The 24,111-nt window shown below is 35.7% G+C and overlaps 1 protein-coding gene across 2 annotated transcripts in view; it reads left to right on the plus strand.

Moving 5' to 3' along the window:
• PPP4R3B (protein phosphatase 4 regulatory subunit 3B) overlaps positions 1–24,111 on the plus strand; it is an 80,457-nt gene that overhangs the window by 39,026 nt on the left and 17,320 nt on the right. For both annotated transcript variants that reach the window (XM_043987261.1, XM_043987262.1), the window contains exons 6-10: positions 10,838–10,954; positions 12,878–12,994; positions 19,353–19,484; positions 20,951–21,053; positions 21,847–21,888. In XM_043987261.1, the coding sequence (XP_043843196.1) occupies positions 10,838–10,954; positions 12,878–12,994; positions 19,353–19,484; positions 20,951–21,053; positions 21,847–21,888 (511 nt within the window). The remainder of the gene's footprint in view (positions 1–10,837; positions 10,955–12,877; positions 12,995–19,352; positions 19,485–20,950; positions 21,054–21,846; positions 21,889–24,111) is intronic.

Below are 24,111 nucleotides of genomic sequence, written 5' to 3' on the forward strand. Positions count from 1 at the left end.
AGAAAAGTAACTCTCACAGTTTGTTAATCTTTTAAAATTTTATGCTTAGACATAAAGGTTTGGGGTTTTTTTTTAAGCTGTATATATTAGGGAAAAGAAAAAGTTTACAGAAGGGAAATTAACATGACCATGATTTGGACAAAAGATAACTGAAAATAGAAGCAGAACAATTTCACTATTATTTTAGTTCTAGTTCCTATTCTAAGGAAAATAATCTAAAAGCTGGAAAAAAACCAAAATGGTTAATAGAAAGTAGAAATTCAAGTTAAATAGGAAGATAGTAAGAGAGCACCTAATTGTACTTGGTGGTTTAGTTACAAGGCCCAGATAAATGATATACCAGGTTACTGAGAGAACTATGAAAAAGGAGAGATGTGAGTAAAGTAAAGTAGAATTAGGTGGCTTTGGAACTAGCCAAATGGCCAGACCCAGAAAATGATTAATTTTTCCAGGTCATCTTGGTAGCCCAGGAATATGTGCCTGGCCTGGTGCTGTTATCATTTTTATGAACAGTTTGAATAAAGGCCTAGATGACATTTTTTTTAATCATAAAAGTATTTTATTATTTTCCAGTTACATATAAAGCTAGTTTTCAACATTTGTTTTTATAAGATTTTGAGTTCCAAATTTTTCTTTATCCCTCCCTTCCATCCCTCCTCCCCAAGACAGAAAGCAGTCTGATATAGGTTATATATGTACAATCACATTAAACATATTTCTGCATTAGTCATGTTGTGAAAGAAGAATCAGAACAAAAGGGAAAAACCTCAAAAAAAGAAAAAAAAAGTAGAAACAGTATGGTTCCATCTGCATTCATATTCCACAGTTCTTTTTTTCTAGATGTAGAGAGCATTTTCCATCATGAGTCCTTTGGAATTGTCTTGGATCATTGTATTATTGAGAAGAGCTAAGTCTTTCCCAGTTGATCGCTTGAAGACTAGCAATAGATCACAACAAAGTGTACTATATGAGGACATGGCATTGACATTTGAAACAGTTAGGAAGAGTGCCTTGACCTGAAGAAAAAATTACAGAAGAAATATTTGCAGGAAGTGACATAATTTTAAAGGCATTCAATCATTTTTAAAGATAGCTCAAAGAGGGAAGATTATGAAAGTATACAAAACATTACAGTGGTTTATCTCCCCACCTCTGTAAAACAACAAAAAGGTATCACTAATGACTGACTTATTCCTATTTTCTCATCTCTATAATCTTTATGAAAATGGTCTATACTTACATTGAAGTATCCTTGATAAAAAACACCAAAAGGAACAGGAAAGCTTTCACAACTGTCTTTCTGTAGCACACCCACATTTTTATGATCATATAATTGAGATCAACCTAAAATATAAGATCGAGTTGTGTCTATTTTTTGTGATATTTAAGTTGGTTGTTTTGAAGGTTCTTCTCAAAGAAAGTTTCTCATATATAATGTTAAACATCATATTATAGACTATGACAGATCTAAGAGTGGAAATAACTGTTCAAAAATAAACTGAGATCAGTGTCAAGTGAATCATAAAACAGACAAACATGTTTACCTAACATGTTTTTCTTTTCTTTTCTTTCTTTCTTTTTTTTTTTTTTTTTGGTGAGGCAATTGGGGTTAAACGACTTGCCCCCACTGTCACACAGCTAGTAAGTGTCATGGGTCTGAGGCTGGATTTGAACTCGGGTCCTCCTGAATCCAAGGCCAGTGCTTTATCCACTGCACCACCTAGCTGCTCCCTTACCTAGTTCATTTCTTTTTTTTTTTTTTTTTTTAGTGAGGCAATTGGGGTTAAGTGACTTGCCCAGGGTCACACAGCTAGTAAGTGTTAAGTGACTGAGGCCGGATTTGAACTCAGATACTCCTGACTACAGAGCCAGTGCTCTATCCACTGCGCCACCTAGCTGCCCCCCTAGTTCATTTCTAATGATAATAATAATTAACATATATATCACACTTACTATGTGCCAGGCACTGTGCTAAAACCTTTACAATTATTATCTTATTTGATCCTCACAGCAACCCTGGGAAGTAAATCCTATTATTACAATAACCCCATCTTACAGATAAGGCAAATAAGGCAAACAGGTTAAATGACTTGCAAGGGTCACACATCTACTAGGTATCAGGCTGAATTTTAATTCAGGTCTTCCTCACTGTATACCTCCTCTGTATCCATTGTGGTACCTAACTGCCTATCATTCCCTTTCTATAAGGATAGTATAAAAGACTTTGTCAGATCCTTTTCTTTTCTTTCTTTTTTTTTTTTTTTTGGTGGGGCAATGAGGGTTAAGTGACTTGCCTAGGGTCACATAGTAAGAGTCAAGTGTCTGAGGCCAGATTTGAACTTGGGTCCTCCTGAATCCAGGCTGGTGCTTTATCCACCGCACCACCTAGTTGCCCCCCCCCCCCCCCGATTCTTTGCTAATGTTTGAGTAAAACATAGTATTTCCCCCATCCACTGGTATAATAACTGTCAAAAAGGGAAATTAGTTTGGTGTCTAGCACCGTCTGTTTTTAAAGTTTTGCTAGCTTTGTGATCATCACTTCTTCTGATTGATTCACTAGCCATTCCTTTAAAGAGGTGTTCTAGAATTTTGCCAGGAACCCCAAAACTGATATTTAGCCTTCTCCAGGTTTTTGTTAACCTTTCCTATTCTGCAGTGTCTATCTTAAATTATTGACAGCAACTTAGAAATTGTGTCAGTCTACAAGCAGTTATTAAGTGTGAGGTACTAAGGACATGAATCCAGCAATTGGCTTCATACCCTGGGATTTAATGCATTTGGGTTTGGTGACTCCAAGTCATCAAGTACAGTTATGTGCTGTCTTATCTATCTCCCCATTTATCTTTGGCTTCAACTTTCTGTTGGCCATTTTTGTTTTGTCCAGAATAGTCCTAAGTAGAAAAAACAAACAAATAAACATTTTATAGTTTTGCCTTTTCCTTAATTTATTTAACCTTTTCTAAACCACCCCATGCAGTAGTCACCTTTTATTTTCTTAAAGACAACTGGAAACAATATTTTGTTTACTTTAGCATTCCTAGTCAACTCTGGTTCATTCCAAGCTGTCATATTCCTTATACTATTTGTACTTTTTGGTGCCATGCTTTTGAATTCAGATTTCATTACCTACACTTGCTTCCATCTTTTGTACTTGTCCTTTTTAAAAATAGGTCTTTATCGATATCTTTTCTTTTTCTGTTTTATCAGCTAGATTTTTTAGCATTCCCTTCCTTCTTCCCAGAGAAATATCCCTTATAATAATGAATTTATAAAAAATAACATTTTTTGGTATCTTCTGTTTCTTATATTTATCTCAGTTATACTTCCCCTGTCCATTCCCAGAGAGTCACCTTATATACCAAGTAGTGTTTCTTAAAAGGGGGGGGAGGGGAATCAGCACATGATTGCCCGTGTTTTCAGCTTTTTAAAAAATGTATCAGTGTATTATACCTATTGACTCCCACCTTCATGAAGGGTTAGGTTGGCTGTTTTCTCATATTTCTTAATTCTAGTCCTGCTTGATCTTTTATAATTTTGTTACATTCACTTTTTTTTTTAATCTGACCATGATATTTTTTTGTGTGTGTGAGGCAATTGGGGTTAAGTGACTTGCCTAGGGTCACAGAGCTAGTAAGTGTTAAGTGTCTGAGGCTGGATTTGAACTCAGGTCCTCCTGACTCCAGGGCCTGTGCTCTATCCACTGCACTACCTAGCTGCCCTACATTCACTTCTTTATCTATCTATCTATCTATTTTTGCGGGGCAATGGGGGTTAAGTGACTTGCCCAGGGTCACACAGCTAGTAAGTGTCAAGTGTCTGAGGCCGGATTTGAACTCAGGTCCTCCTGAATCCAGAGCTGGTGCTTTATCCACTGTGCCACCTAGCTGCCCCCCCCCCCCACATTCACTTTTTTTTTTTTTAGTGAGGCAGTTGGGGTTAAGTGACTTGCCTCTAGGGTCACACAGCTAGTAAGTGTTAAGTGTCTGAGGCCAGATTTGAACTCAGGTCCTCCTGAATCCAGGGCCGGTGCTCTATCCACTGCGCCATCTAGCTGCCCCCCTACATTCACTTTTGATATTTAAGGTGTGGTTCTTTTCATTTACATTGTTGTAGTTGCTGTGTATATTGTATTTTCTTGACTCTGCTTACTCCACTCTGCATCAGTTCGTGTAGGTCTTTCACATTTTCTCTGTATTTATTACTGTTAATTTTTATTAATTGTTTATGTATCTTAGATACATATGTATCAGAGAAACTTGATACAAAGATTGTTTTTTACTCATTCAGCTACTTCCCTTATTCTAAGCACATTAATTTGTCCGTGAAGACAAATATAAAGTAATCAAAGATATCTATGTTATCTTTTGAAATTGCCTCTGTCTCTTGTTTGGTTAAGGATACATCTCCTATCCAGTTAAGAGGCATATGATCTGCTTTTAGTCTGTTGTTCTTCTTTTTATAGTATAATATTTAATATTAAAGTTGCATATCCTTTTTGAATGTATTGTGGAATATGGTAGAAGGTGTTGATCTAGGCTTAATTTCTGCCAGAATGCTTTCCAGTTTTCCTCACTTTTTTTTATCAGTTAAGTTTTCTCCTAGGTAATTTATGATTTTCACTTTATCAGACACTGGAGTATTGAATCCCATTGTTTCTATTTACTTTATTTTAGTTTTATTTTCTATTGCCTATTTTTAATATTTAGAATTTTATTTTCCAAATTACATGTAAAAACAAATTTTGACACCAATTTTTTAAAACTTTGTGTTCCAACTTCTCTTCCTCTCCCTCCTTACCCCCCATCCCAAGAACTCAAGCAGTTCATTATAAATTATACATAAGTAGTCATGCAAAACATCTCCACATTAGCCAGATTGTGAAAGAAAACAGACAAAAACAAAACTTCAGATTACGGAGCTATTTTAAAAAATTATTCTTCAATCTGTTTTCAGATACCTTCAGTTCTTTCTCTGTAGATGGATTGCAATTTTCATTAGTCCTTCAGAGTTATCTTGGATAATAGCATTGCTGAAAATAGCTAAGTCATTCACAGCAGATCATCTTACACTATTGCTGGTTTTTTTTATACAGTACATTTCACTTTGCATCAGCTCATGTAAGTCTTTCCAGGTTTTTCTGATGGCATCCTGTTCATCGTTTCTTATAGCACAATAGTGTTCCATCATAATTTCATCCCACAGTTTGTTCAGCCATTCCCCAAGTTGATGGACATCTCCCCAGTTTCGAATTCAACTTTTTAAAAAAATCTCTTTGGATACCAACTTAGTAGTGGTATTACTAGGTCAAGGAGTATGCATGGTTTTATAGCCCTTTGGCCATAGTTCCAAATTGCTCTACAGAATGTTTGAATCAGTTTACAACGTTACCAAGAATGTATTAATGTCTCATTTTCCCCATATCCCCCACAACATTTGTCATTTTCCTCTGCTGTCCTATTTTCCAATCCAGTAGGTATGATGTATTACCCAGAATTGTTTTGACCTGAATCTCTCCAATCAATAGTGAGTTAGAGCATTTTCTTTCATAAAGCTTTAAGTAGCTTTGATTATTTCATCTGAAAACTTCATGTCTTTTGATCATCTGTCAATTGGGGAATGGCTCCTATTTTAACAAATTTGACTCAGTACCTTGTGTGTTTGAGGGAGCCTCATTGTTTCTAAATCTCCCTTGTCTAGTCTTTTCCACTGATCTTTCACTCTATTTTTAAAATTAATACCAAGTGAGAATTTTTTTGTTTTTTGTTTGTTTTTAGTGAGGCAATTGGGGTTAAGCGACTTGCCCAGGCTCACACAGCTAGTGTTTAGTGTCTGAGGCAGGATCTGAACTCAGGCACTCCTGAATCCAGGGCCAGTGCTCTATCCACTGCGACACCTAGCTGCCCTGAGAATTTTTTTTAAGAGGAAAAGAGAAAGCAAATTCAGCAAAACCAATCAGGACCATGGGGGGGGGGTGTGGGGAATCTGACGATATGTGTAATGTTTCACACCTGTGGACCTCCTTTTGCAAAGGATGGGACCTGACTGGATGTGTACAAGGGATATCTTCTTATCTCTTCTTTGGGACCAAAGTTATTCTTTGTAATTTTTCAGTATTCTTTTTTTGTTTCTTTGTGGTGGTTCTTTCCATTTACATTGTTGTAGACATTGTACGTGTTGTTTTCTTGGTTTTTGTTTACTTATCCGTTTTTGTATCAGTTATGTAAGTGTTATCATGATTTTTTGTGTTCACCAAATTCATTGTTTCTTGGGGGGGGGGGCAGGGCAATGGGGGTTAAATGACTTGCCCAGGGTCACACAGCTAGTAAGTGTCAAGTGTCTGAGGCCAGATTTGAACTCAGGTACTCCTGAATCCAGGGCTGGTACTTTATCCACTGCACCAACTAGCCGCCCCCCTAAATTCATTGTTTCTTATAGCATGGTAATACCCCATTACATTCATATACCACAATTTTTTTATCCATTCCCCAGTTGATGGGCATCTACTTATCCAGCTCTTTGCTAACACAAAAAGTGCTACTACAGATTTTTTAGTATTTTTATACTAAATATATGCCTAATAGTAGAATCTCCAGGTCAAGGATTTTAGCTAGTTGATTTGCATAATTTCAGATTGCTTTTCATAATTATTTTGCTAATTAATATTTCCATTAACGGTGGAATAGTATGCCTATCTTTCTACAACTCCTCAAACATTGACTATGTTCATACTTTTTCATCTTTGACAATTTGCTGGGTGTGAGGTGAAACCTCATGGTTGTTTTGATTTGCCTTTCTCTTATTAATAGTGATTTTGGTCATTATTTCCATATAGTTGTAATATAGTGTGTAATTCTTTTTTGTAATTATCTTTTTAAATTCTTGGTAAATTCCCTGTGCATCTACTTCTCTACCTATCTTTTTTTTTTTTTTTAAGTGAGGCAATTGGGGTTAAGTGACTTGCCCAGGGTCACACAGCTAGTAAGTGTTAAGTGTCTGAGGCCGGATTTGAACTCAGGTCTTCCTGAATCCAGGGCGGGTGCTTTATCTACTGCACCACCTAGCCGCCCCTTCTACCTATCTTTTTTATTCCTCCTTAGAATTGTTTCTTTTTCTCTCTAGAATGAAAAATTTCATTTTTGAGAGTTTCCCATCCCTAATAAGCTTACTTTATCTATAGAATTTTGGATTTTAAAATACTTGCCTTCCTTTCTCTGAACATTTGAAATCTGCTTTACTAAAATCTAGGGTTCATGGTTGACTTGCGGTTTTCTTTTTCATCTCTGTCATAAATTATAAAATAAAGTGGTCACTTCTCTGCAAAGGTCTCATCATTTCCATCCTAGCAACCACTTTTCCTTCTTGATACAAATCAGATACAGAAGTTGTTCCCTTTTCTTGCTTCTTCTGCTTCTAAAGAATAAAATTATTAAAGCAAATAAAGATACTATTAGCTTTTGGCAGAGAGCAAGCCCCTGGAAATGTCTTGATAATTGAAGTCTCTCATTACTACTATATAAAGCCTGTGTGCCAGCCTTATGTTTCCTGACCACTTCATCTGTTTCCTCTTTCTAGCCATGTGGTCTGTACAGTTGTTAGGAAGATCAAATGTGTTAATAAAAGTAAAATACTTTACAAATCTTAAAGCAGTACTTAAAATATCAGCTGCAATTATCATTAAAACAGGAACTGAGCACCCAGAGAGATTCAGTGATTTGCCTGGGGTCATGCAGCTAGTAAGTATCTGAGGTGGGATTCAAACCTAGGACTTCTGATTCACAAACCAATTCTTTTCCCACTGGGTCATGTATTTTCTCAAGGTAAATGCAATCTTAGGCTTGACACATAGTGCCAAAAATGAGAGGGATGAGAATCTTAGGATCATGGGTGTAGGGCTGGAAAGGACCTTCAAGGTTATCCATACCAACCTCCTCATTTTTATTATATCACTAAGTTCAAATTTCCTACCTTAAGTTTTGAATTCTAGTTTACTTTTTACTGTATATATTTAGCATACTTGTATATAAAACATCTCAGGCTTTATTTCTGTCAGATTTTATTTCTTGTGACTATCTGGGTATCTTTACCTTTTTTTTCCAACAGTTCAGCTATTCCCTCTGTTACCTAGGTTGTGTCTCTTTTCAATTTAAAACACTTTGATGGGATCTATAAGACTTCAGGCAAATATATCTTTCTAGCCCTTGTGAGATACACTTCATCCCTTGCCTCTCACTTATGATTCCTGAGTATTTTTAATATAGTTCAGAAGTATAAATCCTATTTTCAGAAACCATCTTATTAAACAGCTGATTATTTTTCAAATCTGCCATTTCTTCTGAAATCCTTCACTTTGATGGGTGGCAGTGATTTTTAAAAATACCACCTATACTCCTAAATCTCTTCACTTTCTTCCCCAGACATGAATGCTGCTGGATGGGTCTTAATTTGATTGAAAAGGAGCTGGGTCCAGAATTGAGCAGGTAGTGGTTATTTGGATGGGTTGTTTTTGGGGAAAGTAGGAAGTGCTTTTTAGCAATCACAAACTGCTCACTGTCACAAAGACCCATTTCTTTATCCCTTGCGTATTCTTCGGGTGATGCTTATGGTTAGACTTCATGAAACCCCACACAGGATCATAGGATTTAGAATTGGAGGTTACTTTAAGGATTTCCTAATCCATTCTCCTCATTTCTTCCCAGGGAAAATTTTAGCTCCTAGAAGGCAGGGACTGTATTATTTTTGCATCTGTGTGTCTAGCAGCTAGAAAACAGTGCATGGCACATAGCACATTTTTAAATGGTTGATTACTGATAATGATATGGAGACCCTGGAGTATCATGTGACATGCTCAAGCAAGTAGCATTTATTGGAGCCAGGATTCCATTCCAGTTTTCCTTTATCCTAACAAAGGCTTTTGTGCAAAAGTGGCATAAAAAGGATTATGGTGAAAAAAATAAAAGGAAGCAAGCCAGTGATGTAGTAGTGAGCATGAAACACAAAATGAACAGCTAGAATGGTACATTAGTAATACTGAGACATTAAAATAATCAGAGGGCCTCCAGCATGTTGGATGTTTTATAGAAAGACATAGAAAAGAATATCACATAGGATAAGAATTGTAATCGCCACTGGTGTTAGCAGTATCTATATTATGAAATTACAGATCCACCAGCATGTCTTCAGGATGATTCGTAATCTCAAGAGTACTTCCCAGTACAAATGGTCCCCATCATACAAACACCAGACTTAAAAATATCCTGTATGTACAGGTGGTTGCTCCTGTCTTTCTTTCTGCTTTCTACTTTGTATTTAGAAATGCAAAAATCCTTGCTGCTGCCTTGGGAGCAATTTTGCAAAAATTTAAAGCACTTAGATTTTCCATGGTTTTGGAAGTGAGGGAAAAGAAAAAACTTAAAGATGGAGATAGCCTATCTGTGGGGTAATTTGTTTCTTCCCAACATATTATGACACATAGTAAATTTTTAAACACACTTTTATTATGCTGCCAGAAATTTAATTATAAACATCTTCTTTTCAAAATATAAAATTCCTCAAAGCCATGTACTCTAAAGCATCATTAAAAACATAAGTATTTTAAAGCAAATACTTCTTTACTTTAATATTATCGTTCTTCCTAATACGATATTCAACTTCTGTCAGCTCTACTCAGGAAATAGACAATTTGATTAGCAGCAAAGGGAGACATTGATGAGGTTGAAGACAAGAGTTAGAGTTAGAACAGAATGTAGGTCCACGAGGGAGATGATCTTGAATTTAGGGGAGGAGTACAAAGATGAAATTTGTTAATTTCAAAATTTTTTACTAGGACTAATCCTACATTCAAAAAAGAAGAAAGCTTTCTTTCCTTTTCTTCTTGCACATAGCATAGTCCCTTGTTCCCAACACCTATGCTGAATTATATTACAGGCTTCCATGTATAATCCTGGTAATCTGTCTACTTTTTTGTAACTCCTTTTCTAGGAGATTGAGTTCTGAGCCTTGGGCTTTCAGTTTACTAGTGAACTTTTGGAATACAACTCATTTGTAAATTGGAAACTGTCGGTATTTTGTCCATAACAATCTACCACCCCATAGAATTTGTCTACTCTGATTCCTGTAGTAAATTGAAAACCATCTTAAACAATGAAATATTTATCTAGTAGGCTTTCTTTTTAGGTATGCTTTTAAATTATGCATTTGTAGAATGTTACTACCCACAAAGATCTTACAAATCACCTATTTTAAGCCCTCTCGTTTTACAGATAAAATAATTGAGGCCTACAGAAGTTAAATGACTTGCTCAAAGTTACACAACTAGTCAGTATTGCAGTGGAGTCTCTAGCCTAGATTTCCTGACTTGCAGTTGTGTTTTTTTCACTCCACCATGCCACAGTGCTGTTTGCTTCATTTAATTAGAATCTTTAAGATTCTAACCATCAGATTTGCATTTATAAGTGCATTTATAATCTTTTATAAGATTATAGCTACATTGGGGGCAGCTAGGTGGTGCAGTGAATAGAACACTGGCCCTGGATTCAGGAGGACCTGAAATCAAATCTGGTCTCAGACACTTGAGACTTACTAGCTGTGTGACCCTGGGCAAGTCACTTAACCCTCATTGCCCTGCCAAAAAAAAAGATAATAGCAGAGAAAGGCACTTGATGATATTTGTTCCCAACAGTTGTGATATACATAGTTGGATACATTTATATTCATAAAAGAGATGGGTTTTGGGCAAAAAGTATTATACTGAGTTCCTTCTGCTGTAACGGACCACATTCCAGTGAACTCCAAGTTTGTCTTCATACATGTCAACTTACTATGGTTTCTCACATTACAGGTTAATTTTTTCAAGGAATTCTGTGCATTTTCTCAAACATTACAACCTCAAAACAGGGATGCATTTTTCAAAACTTTGGCAAAATTGGGGATTCTTCCTGCTCTTGAAATTGTAATGGTAACTATATAATTTCTTTATACTTTTGGAAGTTCTGAATTTATTTATATTGACGTTACAGATCCTAATAATAAAATTTATATCACCAATGCATTTTGGATATAAAATGATATTTATAATATAGCTATTATAATCACAGTTACTGTTTGGTTGATAGTTTTACAGTTTTGTGGTTTTTATTAAAATTGTAATTGTGAATAGCTTTGATAGGTGACAACTGAGTAACCAGTCATACCCATGATCATTAAATAGTTTAGTTAAAGAAACATATACAATTTCCCAAAATGGTTTTTGAAAGTATTCCCAATTAGGGACTACCAGGGAGGAAGAAAACTCCATTAAGGAAGAAGATAGACCCAGCCAGGATAAAAGACCAATTTTGAATGGGCTAGAAGCATGACCTAGGAGTATCAATGTAAGGAGAAATTTTAAACACTAAAGAGGCCACTAAGTTCAAAATTTCTTATGATTTTGAGATGAGAAATTCAGAAATTGATTATTTTATTTCATATTTAAATCATTGCTTATAGGGAAGTTCCTTGAAGTTAAGAATTATTATTTGTCTTTTTTATCTATCCCTTTTCTTGCTTAGTACAGTGCCTACCACACTGAGTAGGTACTTAATATTTCTTGAGTTAATAAACAATTAACTGAATCTTTGATTTCACTGGTATAGGGAGTTCTTGGGGAACTTCCTCTACTAATGAAGATTTACAGTCTTAGAAGTTGCTTGGATGTTATATAAATTGCCGATAATCCCAAAGTCAGTATGTATTAGCTGTGAGTTTGAACCCAAGTCTTCCTGACATTGGGGCCATCTCTATCCAGTATGACATGCTGCTTTGCCTCTCAAATTAAAGAATACATGATCTAATTAATTAAATATTTGCTCTTTTTATGGTAATAATAGAACAATCAAGAGTAGGAAATATCCAGAAGCCCAGGGGTAGATGAATAGGGGGATGGACATAGGCATTTATACATTTCCATAGCACCCACTATGTACCAGGCATTGTGCTAAGTGCTTTTACAAGTATCTCATTTGATCTTCACAACAACTATGAGAAGTACTGTTATGATTCCTATTTTACAGTTGAGGAAACTGAGGCAAAGAGAGGTTAAATGACTTGGCCGTGGTCACAAAATAAATGTCTGAGGCTAGATTTATCTCCGTTCTTCCTGACTCTAAGCCCAGTACTGTCTCCACTGCACTATCAGTTACCTTGGCAGAATGGGGTGGGGATGTGTAAACTCTTGTTGTTGTTTTGTTTTGGTGTTCTGCAGGATAATAAGGGTTAAGTGACTTGCCAGGGTCACACAGGTAGTGTCAAGTGTCTGAGGCCGGATTTGAACTCAGGTCCTCCTGAATCCAGGGCTATGCTTTAACCACTGTGCCACCTAGCTGCCCCGAGGTGTAAACTCTTGATGGAGAAACTTCTTTTGTCAATGCAATCCTGCAACTGTTCTGCAATTTATAGTCTTAGAGATTTGCTTGGAGGCACTGAAAGTTTTAATGATTTTTCCTAGATTACAAAACTAGTAATGGGTCAAATGGCAATTGAAGTCAGATCCTCCTTATTTTCTATCTGCTACATTATGCAGCTTCTCCAAGAAGCTAATTATTAAACACTTACAGCTCTAAAGAGTTGCTATTTCTGAAACAAGGAAAAGGAAGGGACACAAAGGCAAGAAGTATATTCAGAATGACAGGGTGATGGGAGCAACAGAATTTATAACTAACATAAAACTTTATTTTTTTTGTTTCCACTTGGGATTATTTATGTATAGTACAGAGTTTGCTCTTCCCTCAGTGCAAAGAATAAGGTACAAACTACATACACACCACATACATAGTAAATTTTGTTTTCAGATTATGCTGTTTTACAAGGTATACCTAAGTAATCTAATTTTTCTTTCATTTAGGGAATGGACGATTTGCAGGTCAGGTCTGCTGCTACAGATATATTTTCTTATCTAGTAGAATTTAGTCCATCAATGGTCCGAGAATTTGTTATGCAAGAAGCCCAGCAGAGTGATGATGTAAGTAATAATCTTCTAGCTAAATAACATTACCATAGATTTATGCATACAAATTTATTGAGAATAAGAATGTCCATAGTCTTAAATGTTGAAGTAGAATAAGATTTTTAATTGATACATTATTTGGATAATTTAGAGAAAACAATTATAACTTTTTAGTTTTTTCATTATAAATAAATCACGTGGCAGGTATTTTCTGGATGTAAGTAAATTATACTACATTTGAAGTCTTAAATGTCACTCTTAAGTATAAGTTTTGAAGAGTAGCTATTAATCTAAGTAAAACTTCATACCATGAGATTTGTAGCATATTGCTCAGCAAATGTACCTAAATGGTTCTGATGTTTATTCTACTTTTTTAAAAAATGAGAATGAAAATAAAGCTATTGGCATTTTTTTTACCTCAGTTTTTTAAAGAATCTTTTCAGTAGAGGAAAATGATATATTCATATTGCTTTTTATTTGTGTGAGTGTGAAAGATTAAGCATGAAGACTTCATGTTTTTTCTATTTTAAAACATTTTGATGTTATTAGCTAGGTCTTTAAAAGATATTGTGCTCTGTCTTTCAGACTCTTATTTCAACCCTTACATTTAGTGGTAGATATTCAATATTTGTTTTCATAAGATTTTTAGTTCCAAATTTTTCTCTCTCCCTTCCCCCTCCGCAAGACAGAAAGTAATATGTACAATCACATTAAACATATTTCTGTATTAGTCATATCTTGTGAAAGAAGAATCAAAACACAAGGGAAAAACCTTAAAAAAGAAAAAAACAAAGTAGAAACAGTATAGTTCAATCTGCATTCAGAATCCACAGTTCTTTTTTCTGGACGTGGAGTACATTTTCCATCATGAGTTCTTTGGAATTGTCTTGGATCTTTGCATTGCTGAGAAGAGCCAAGTCTGTCACAGTTGATCATCACACAATGTTGCTCTTACTGTGTACAGTGTTCTCCTGGTTCTGCTCACTTCACTCAGAATCAGTCCACTTAAGTCTTTCCAGGTTTTTCTGAAATCTGCCTGCTCATCATTTCTTACAGCACAATAGTATTCCATTGCATTCATATACTACAACTTGTTCAGCCATTCCCCAATGTTCAGCCATTCCCCAATTGATGGGAATTCCCTCAATTTCCAATTCTTTGCCACCACAAAGAGAGCTGCTATAAATATTTTTGTACATGTGGGTCCTTTTCCCTTTTCTATGATTTCTTTGGGATACAGACCTAGTACTGGTATTACTGGGTCAAAGGATATGGATAGTCCCATAGCTCCAAATTGAAGAGTTGTTTTTGGTTTTTTTGCAGGGCAATGAGGGTTAAGTGACTTGCCCAGGGTCACGCAGCTAGTAATTGTCGAGACTGAATTTGAACTTGGGTCCTCCTGAATCCAGGGCCAGTGCTCTCTCCACTGCACCACCTAGCTGCCCCCCAGAACTTATTTTTGTTTTGTTTTGGTTTTTTTGGCAGGGCAATGGGGGTTAAGTGACTTGCCCAGGGTCACACAGCTAGTAAGTGTCAAGTGTCTGAGGCCGGATTTGAACTCAGGTACCCCTGAGTCCAGGGCTGGTGCTTTACCACTGCGCCACCTAGCTGCCCTCCCAGAGCTTATTTTTAAACACTTGATTTACATCTTTGGTTTTCCAACAGCCTCAGAGTGCTGTTAGATTGTTGAAAGTATTTCAGTTTGCTTTTTAATTCACTTTAACAGACATCAATTTATTAAGCATCTACTATGGGCTGTCTGATAATTGCTGAAGATATAAAACAGTTCCTGCCCTCAAGGAACTTGGATTATTCTGGACATATATTCTATGTCAAAACTAAATAGTAACTTTCCTCACTAAAATTCTGAGGTTATAGGCAGTCCGCATTGCTTTTAAGAGTGATTGAAGCCTCAGACACTTAACACTTACTAGCTGTGTGACCCTGGGCAAGTCACTTAACCCCAGTTGCCTCAAGTTAAAAAAAAAAGAGTGATTGAAGGAGCAGCTAGGTGGTGCAGTGGATAAAGCACTGGCCTTGAATTCAGGAGGACCTGAGTTCAAATCCGACCTCAGACACATGACATTTGGTAGCTGTGTGACCCTGGGCAAGTCACTTAACCCCAATTGCCCCACCAAAAAAACAAAAAACAAGAGTGATTGCAGTTGTAATGTGGTAAAGTGTAATGAAGATTGAACATTATTACTCAATAACAAATCAGGAACATCTACAAATTTGGAATAGATATTAGAAACTTTGATTTGATTCATTAGGACCTGATGGCTCTGCTACAGGCAGAGTGCTTCATGCTTCTGCTACCATCTGTATTGGAAGATGTATTAGAGAACATACACTCATCTTGTGCCTCAGGTCATCTCTGTACTGTAACAGCACATAGCAGGCTTAGGAACAGGCAGCGTACAATGAAAGAGAATTTAGGATTTGGAGTTAGAGGACCACGATTTCAATCTTGACTGTTACTTAACCTAGATGACATTGGGCAAATGATGTCATCCCTCTGGGATTTTGTAAAAGGAGAGAGTAGGACTACAAGATCTCCAAGGTCAGTTTTTCGAACTCTTGGAACAATAATAGCAGCCAATAAAGTATAGTCTCTCTCCCTCTGAGAACTCTACTCTCATGGCTTCAACTTTGTTTTATGAAAGTTCCTCCTAAATTTTTTTCCCTAGCCTTCCTGGTCACTTAAACTTTGTCACATCTCCTGGTTGTTTTAGTGAACATTACCACTTAGATAGCTAGTTGTTACCAGTAACTCTGTGCCTAAACAATAACTTTTCATTTTATTTTCCAAAGCTGATTTCTCCCTCTTGACTTCTGTCTCTGTTACTTATGACCTTGGATTCATTTTTAAGTTCTTCATTCTCTATTCATATCTAATCACCTCACTTAATTCTGGTTTGTTTTGTTTTTCTTTTCTTTTCTTTTTTTTTTTTTTTGGTGAGGCAATTGGGGTTAAGTGACTTGCCCAGGGTCACACAGCTAGTAAGTGTCAAGTGTCTGAGGCTGGATTTGAACTCAGGTCCTCCTGACTACAGGGTCGGTGTTCTATCCACTGCGCAACCTAGCTGCCCCTGTTTTGTTTTTTTGAGGGGAAGGTCCCTTATTAATTCAAATGTCTTTTACATTTGTCATTCTATGCCTCATTGTGTTGTGGACATAATTCTAGGTTCTTAAAGTATCATAGTGGAGCACAAGCTGTGATAGGTTCTTCCAAGGTTGAAACTTTGTGAGCCTATTGATGGACTTTTCTTATCTAAGGACCATCCTAGCTATGTTTAGAGAAGATGATGATCACATCGACCACAAATGAATGAATTTTTTTAGTCTCAGTAACTCTCAGTTATGGTGGAATTGTCAGCTGCATTGATGGAGGAGAGTAGCTACATTAATGAAATAATAGAGCCTTGAAATAAAATCTCTTGCATGTATTCATTTCTTCTTATTATTCCCACTTCTTATACCTTCTTTTGTTGCCTGATTATTCTAATAGTTTTTTAAATGTTCCAGTCTCTTTTCTTTCCCTGTCTATGCCATACACTATTCCCAGATTAATAATTACTTGACTGTTCAAAAATATCACTGGTGCTTTGTTACCTATAAAATAAAGTCTAACTTTAACCTGTAGTTTGAACCCAATCTGCATTTCCCAGTTACCCATTAAAAATAGCAAGTCAGTTAACTACCTTTGTAGTCTGATATAATGAGCCAACACTTTTTGGGGGGGGGCGGGGGGAGGCAAGGAGGGTTAAGTGACTTGCCCAGCATCACACAACTAGTACATATCAAGTGTCTGAGGCCAAATTTGAACTCAGGTCCTCCTGAATCCTGGGCCAGTGCTTTATCCACTGCACCACCTAGCTGCCCCTCGAGCCAACACTCTTAACGTGAACTGCACTCTCATCAGAGTATTATTCAAATGCATCTTGTGAGTTCTTTAGATTGAAAATTTTTCTCATACTGTGCCTGCTTCCTCTTTCTTACCTGTTTAAGACTTTTTCTTTTTTCATCTTTTACTTTGCCTGCCTTTGATTTTTTTCCTCTTCCTTTGTCTTCTTTCATCCTCATTTTTATTTTTCATTTCCTTTTTCTGGAAGCTAAGAGGTGGCTCTCATGGTAGCACTTAAGCCAAAGAAATAACTTATCACTAGACTAGATTAATTTTTGACACGATGAGTAGTTTTGTAATTTCAAGAATAACTCCTTTTCACTGTCCTAAATGTTTTTACTGTAGATCTGAAATCTAATAAAACAGACTTGAGTTAAAAGGAATGTATTTTTTATAGTAGTAAAATATATATGTATAGAATATTACACAAAATAAGTCAAATTTTTCTTATTAACCATTTAGATCTCCTTTAAGTGAGATTTGATCCCAATATAGTTATTGCAGAAAGAGAATTTATTATTTCTGTTTATAAATATTGAATAAGGATAATAGACATGATTAGACAAATAATTGACCCATATTTAACAAGTCTGCCAAAATTTTTTTTGAAATAATAGATGGGATGTTGTAATATTTATATCATATAGAAAACTTGATGATTTGGGCTTTAATTTCATGTTTATTAATCTCTCTCCAGTAAAGTCTATGCTAATCATGCCAAAATAAGGAGTTCCAAGTCAAATCAAATCAGCAAGCATTTATTAAGTAGCTGCTATGGGTCAGGCCCTGTGGGAAGCATGAAGATACAAATAAAGACAAAAGACAGTCTCCTGCTCTCGGTCTAATGAGGCAGACAATATGCAAACAAGATATCTACAGGGTAAACAGGACTTAAAATTAGAAGGAAGGCAGTAAGGTTAAGCAGAATTGATACAGGCTTCTTGTAGAAGGTTTTGGGACTTTAGCTGAGACTTAAAGAAAGCCAGATGAAGAGGGAGAGATTGTCTGGCTTGGGGATTAGCCAGTGAAAATGCCTGGAATCAGGTAAGTCTTGTGCAGGGAACAGCAAGAAAGCAAGTATCACTTTATCACAGAGCTCATGGAGGAGGAGAGCAAGGTGTAAGAATACTGGAAACATATCAAGGAGCCAAGTTGGGATGAACATAAAGTCATAGAGAATTTTAGATTTGATTCTGTAGAACAAAGAGTGACTGGATTTTTTTTCAAAGGGCGGGGTGGTGACATAGACACATCCTGTACTTTAGGAAGAACCTTTTGACAGCCAAATGGACAAGTATATTTGAGTGTGTTCAGACATAATTGAATCCATGGTAGCTAGTGAAATCACCAGAGAAGAGGACCTAGGACACAGCATGCCCAGAGTTAAATTGAATGAGACCTGGATGGAGAATCCAGCAAGAGAGACTGAGAAGGATCATTCAGACAGGTAGGAGGAGAAACAATAGAAAACAGTGTAAGGAAAATCTAATGACAATATCAAGAAGAAGAGTGTGATCAACAATATCAAAGGCTATAGACTGGTCAGGAAGGATGAAAATTGAAAAGCCATTAAATTAGTAATTATAAGAGGTCATTGGTAATTTTAGAGAACATTTTGGTTACATGTTAAAGTTGGAAATAAGACCACAGAGAGTAAAAAAAAAAAAGATGGAAGCACAGATTGTAGGTGGCCTTTTCAAGAATTTCAGTTTGGAAAGAGAGGTATAGGATGCCAGCTAAGATAGATGGATCAGGTGAGGTTTTTTGAGGTTGAGGGAAACTTGGAATGTTCTAAGTAGTAGGAAGCTGCTAGCAGATAGCAAAAGATTGAAGATAAGTAAAAGTGAGGGTAATAAAGGAAGTAATCTGTTGGAGAAGATAAGATGGAATGGGATCACTGGTGCAATTAAAAAAAGCAGTATACTAATGTGAGCAACAGAAGAGCCTGGCTTTTGTCTTTATCTTTTTTCTATTTTTTGCCTGCGTGCCCACCCCTCTCCCCCCCCCCCCCCTCTCTCTCTCTCTCTCTCTCTCTCTCTCTCTCTCTCTCTCTCTCTCTCTCTCTCGTATCCCTAGTGTTTTACACATAGCACAAGACTGAGAGAATGTGTATTTTGGGATCACATTTATTATAAGGCTAAAATCCAGAATGAATGTGTTGTATTCAGGGAATACAAATTTCTGATAAGTGCTTTTATCCACTTTAGTGTAATGATGTTGCAAGCTCTGATCTGTCCTTGTGGTGTGTTTTGTTTTGTTTCCTTTGAGTAGATTAGGGTGGGGTAGGGTCTCCACCACCCCCTTAGGAGAAAAAAAGAAATTGAATTAAATACTTATTTGTTATCTTATTTATTTTTTTACTTATTTTTCATTCGGTTGGTGATTTGTAAAATATCTATAGTTATGCATATCAATATAGACATATATATATTTATTAAAGTCTAATTGAAACATGTTTTCTTTCAGGATATTCTTCTCATCAATGTAGTAATTGAACAAATGATCTGTGATACTGACCCTGAACTAGGAGGAGCTGTTCAGTTAATGGGACTCCTTCGTACTTTAATTGATCCAGAGAACATGTTGGCTACAGCTAATGTAAGACAATATCAAGGGGTAAAAAGCATTTTTATTGTCTTATATAGTTTTGTCTTAAAAAAAGCACACAGTACTTTGTTGAGAGGAACATGTATCTGCATATATATAGATCAAAATTTAGGATTTTAAGTTGATAATTATTAAGGTTAAAATCCAGGGCTATAATTTGTAAAAATTATAAATTTTAAGAAATTGATTTCTAAATTGCCCCTTTTTTTGAAATTCATTTTGTTTTGTTTTTAAAATAATAAACATTTTTATTTATAATTTTGAGTTCCAAATTTTATCTCTTTCCCTCCTTCCCTTCCCACCTCTGTGAGGCAGTAAGCAATCAGATACAGGTTATACATGTGCAATGATGTAAAACATTACCATATTAGTCATTTTGTTTAAGAAAACTTGAACAAAAGAAAAAATGAAAGTGAAAAATAACATACTTAAGTCTGTGTTCAATCAATTATCAGTTCTTTCTTTGGAGGTGGATAGTATGTTTCATCATTAGTCCTTTGGAATTGTCTTGGATCATTGTATTACTGAGAGTAGTTAAGTCATTCATAATTCTTCATCAAACAGTATTGCTGTCTCTGTGCACAATGTTCTCTTTGTTCTGCTCTCTTCACTACACATCCGTTCATACAAGTCTTTCCAGGCCTTTCTGAAATCATCCTGCTTATCATTTCTTATGGCACAATAACATTCCATCACCATCATATACCACAGTTTGTTTAGCCATTTCCCAATTGATAGGCATTTCGTTGATTTCCAATTCTTAGCCACTACAAAAAGAGCTGTTATAAATATTTTTGCACAAATTTTTTTTTTGTCTTTGTTGGAATGTCTTTGGAATATAAACCCAGCAGTGGTATTGGTGGATCAAAGGGTATATACACAGTTCTATAGCCCTTTGGGCATAGTTCCAAATTGCTCTGCAGAATGGATATCTTCATAACTCCACCTATAGTGGGTTAGAGTCTGTTTTCCCACATCCCCTCCAACAGCCAATATTTTCCTTTTTTGTTATACTTGCTACTCTAATAGGTGGGAGGTGATACCTCAGAGTTGTTTTAATTTGTAAATTGCCCTTTTCTTAAGTAAACTACTTTCTAATTTTTTCTTTTCTTGGCTTTTTATTATATAAAACCAAGTTTCAAATTTTTGTGAAAATACGCTTAGCCATACCAGTGTTGTTACTTCTTAGGTATTACTCATTCTTATTTATTTTTAGATTGTAAAATAAACATATATAAAGCACTTTATAAAGTTGGAAGTAGTATATTATAAATTTATTTTGTTTCTGCCCATATTCACCTTAAGATGCAATAAGATTTTCAGCTTTTTAGATATAACAATATGCTTAAAATATACAGATCATATATAATGTTTTGGATAGTAGTATATGACAAATCTAAAAGTTGGTTGTTAATTATGAAGGTAATAAATTCTCACCATCTTCTTTTTCGTTATAGAAAACTGAAAAAAGCGAATTTCTAAATTTCTTCTATAACCATTGTATGCATGTTCTCACAGCACCACTTTTGGCTAATACTTCAGAAGACAAATGTGAAAAGGGTAAGTGTGTGTGTGTGTGTGTGTGTGTGTGTTTGTGTGTGTGTGTGTGTGTGTCTTTAACCACCGTTTTTGATTCTCTTGCCTTAAACGTGAAAAAAACATCATCACTATTTGCCATGTCTTTATGACAATTTGTTTGGCTTGTTAGTGCCAAGAAATCTGAATGTGAATGTTAAAATCAGGTGGCAGGACTATCTTAGGAAGAATTTTGAGAAAAAACCAACATGTCAGGAGAAAGATAACGTACCAGAGTTTCTGGAATTTTAACATTTTATATCTGAAAGAGAACCTTCAGACCGTTTATTTCAACATCTACCTCAATAAGAATGACTACATTGTACATAAAATGATGATAGAAACTTTGCTTCTCAACTTCTAACTAGAAGGAACCTTCTGTCCCCTAAAGCAGCCTATTCCACTTCTAGATAGCTCAGTATTAGAATGTTTTTCCTTATTATCAAGCATAAATTTTCCATTTTTGCCCTTTTGGGGGAGGGGTGTCACATTTTCCCCCCCCCCCCCCCAATTCTGTCCTCTGAAACTGAAAAAAAAGATTCCATTTGTTCTTCCATGTGATAGCCATAGCAAGTTAATCTGTAAACTAGAGGGTTGAATCTTTTTGTTTCACTTAGATTGAAAAAGAAAAAGAAAACATTTCATTATAGTTCTGGTTGAATTCTAGGTTATTTTCCTAGCTTAATTGTTATTTAAGTTATTCCATGACTTTCTACTTGAAATTGTATAGAGTTTCTTTGTTTTGACTAAAATATTCTGACTTTTATTTTTCCATTAGATGAAATAGTTGGCGCTAACAAAAGTAACACAATTTGCCCTGGTAAGTGTGAAGTTAATCTTTGTAAAACAGATTTAAAACAGTAAATATGCTTGTGTTGTATACAGCATATTTATGTTAAGTAATTGGACTTTTTTTTCAGCATTTCAGATAAGTTCTGGAAATTTACTTTTTTTTCTTTGTTACCAAGAATTATTATTTCTGTTTCTGTGGAAAAGGAGGAGGCAAATGCAGTTGAGATTTCAATTATCTTTGCTTTTTTGAGATTTTTATACTTATGTTGTTTACTTATGGAAAAGGTTTGTCTGGTTTTTGGTGTTTAGATTGTTGTTCATTTTGAAATCTTGCCTGTAGACCTACTTTTATTAGGGACCTGATGCCTATATTTGTCCTTTTTTCATGATAGCCTTTTCATTTATTTATTTATTTATTTATTTTTAGGGGGTTTTTTTTAGTGAGGCAATTGGGGTTAAGTGACTTGCCCAGGGTCACACAGCTAGTAAGTGTTAAGTGTCTGAGGCCGGATTTGAACTCAGGTACTCCTGACTCCAGGGCCGGTGTTCTATCCACTGTGCCACCTAGCTGCCCCCTCATGATAGCTTTTTAATTGGATATTCTAGGTATATGTAAACCAGGACTCTTCCTTCTTGGAATTTGCGCGCGCACGCGCGCACACACACACACACACACACACACACACCCCAGTGCATATTGTGTCAGTACTTATTTCTCTACAAGACTATTAAAGAGCCCATATAAGTCATTCTGCAATTTCAGGCCAAACTATCATCCTTTATTTATTTTATTTATTTGGTTTTTTTGTGGGGCATTTGGGGTTAAGTGACTTACCCAGGGTCACACAGCTAGTAAGTGTCAAGTGTCTGAGGTCATATTTGAACTCAGGTCCTCCTGAATCCAGGGCTGGTGCTCTTTCCACTGCGCCACCTAGCTGCCCCCAATCAATCATCTTTAACAAGTCTTTTTCAGTATTTGGACAGAGAGAGCGATAATAGCCACTTTTGTATCTTTCTGATTTGGGCTGAGCAAAACGTTTAATTAACAGTTTAGACGTCTTACTGGAGTAGGATCTTAATCTAAGACTTGCTGATCAAGAAAATTGTAAATATTATATTTCTTTGCCACCATCCTCTACATAAAACTGAAATTAAGCATAAGATAAATATGAAATTAATGTTTTAAAATTGTAGGGACAAGAAATGCTTTTTCTCACTAAAAACAATATGAGTCAAGCAATGTAAGGAAATAAATATGTTTCACTATTTTTTTTTAAATCCCTGTGTATGTTCTGAGAGATAGAAAGGACATAGGAATAATAACTGCATTAATAGCTTATCATTCCATTAATTTTGAATAATCATAGTTAGCTAAGCAGGTAAAATTTTTTTTATGTACCTTTGGTTTTTTTTATGAGGCAGTTGGGCTTAAGTGACTTGCCAGGGTCACATAGCTAGTAAGTGTTAAGTGTCTGAGGTCGGATTTGAACTCAGGTACTCCTGACTCCAGGGCCAGTGCTCTATCCACTGTGCCACCTAGCTGCCCCCTACCTTTGTTAAAAGATACACAAAACTACAATCAGGTAACATAATAGGGCTCATAGCTTTAGAGCCATAAGGGTTTTTTTTGTGTGTATTCACTCTGCACAATGTGAAACAAGCAAAAGTGAATTGTTTCTAATCTCAACTCAATATAAAGTTTTCAATATAAATTCATTCTACTTTTCTTTAGAAATCCCTAATGGGTAGTATACAAAAATACCTTACTTTTTTTATTAATGTTTGTATTTTTTGTTTTAGTATGAGTGTGAAGAATAGCAACAAAACAAGTTTGCCTAGATTGTAGAATACAGGAAGGGAAACAATTTATATTATAAAGTTGTAAAGGAAATCAAAGGTTTTAAGGGTTTTAAATGATAGAGGTTCTAGAAGGAAAAGAGAACCACTAGAGTTTTGTTCAGTGGCAAGTGAGGGAGGGGAATGTGACCAGACCTACAATTTCAGAAAATCACTTTGGCAAGATAAAGATGTATGGCGGATGGATTGGGATGGGGAAAGATTTGAGAAAGGAAGATCAGTTAGAAAGCTTTTGCAGAGGGACTAGGATTGTGGCTGAATGAAAAGGAAAGAGATATAAACAAAACAACAGATGTTGTGAAGGCCAGAAATTACACAATTTGGCAACTGTGTGGATATATGGCATAAAGGGAGAGTGTTGAATTGAAGATAGCATGGAGATTGTTATGAGCTT

The sequence above is a fragment of the Dromiciops gliroides genome, chromosome 2 (genome assembly GCF_019393635.1).
Source record: "Dromiciops gliroides isolate mDroGli1 chromosome 2, mDroGli1.pri, whole genome shotgun sequence".
NCBI lineage: Eukaryota > Metazoa > Chordata > Mammalia > Microbiotheria > Microbiotheriidae > Dromiciops > Dromiciops gliroides.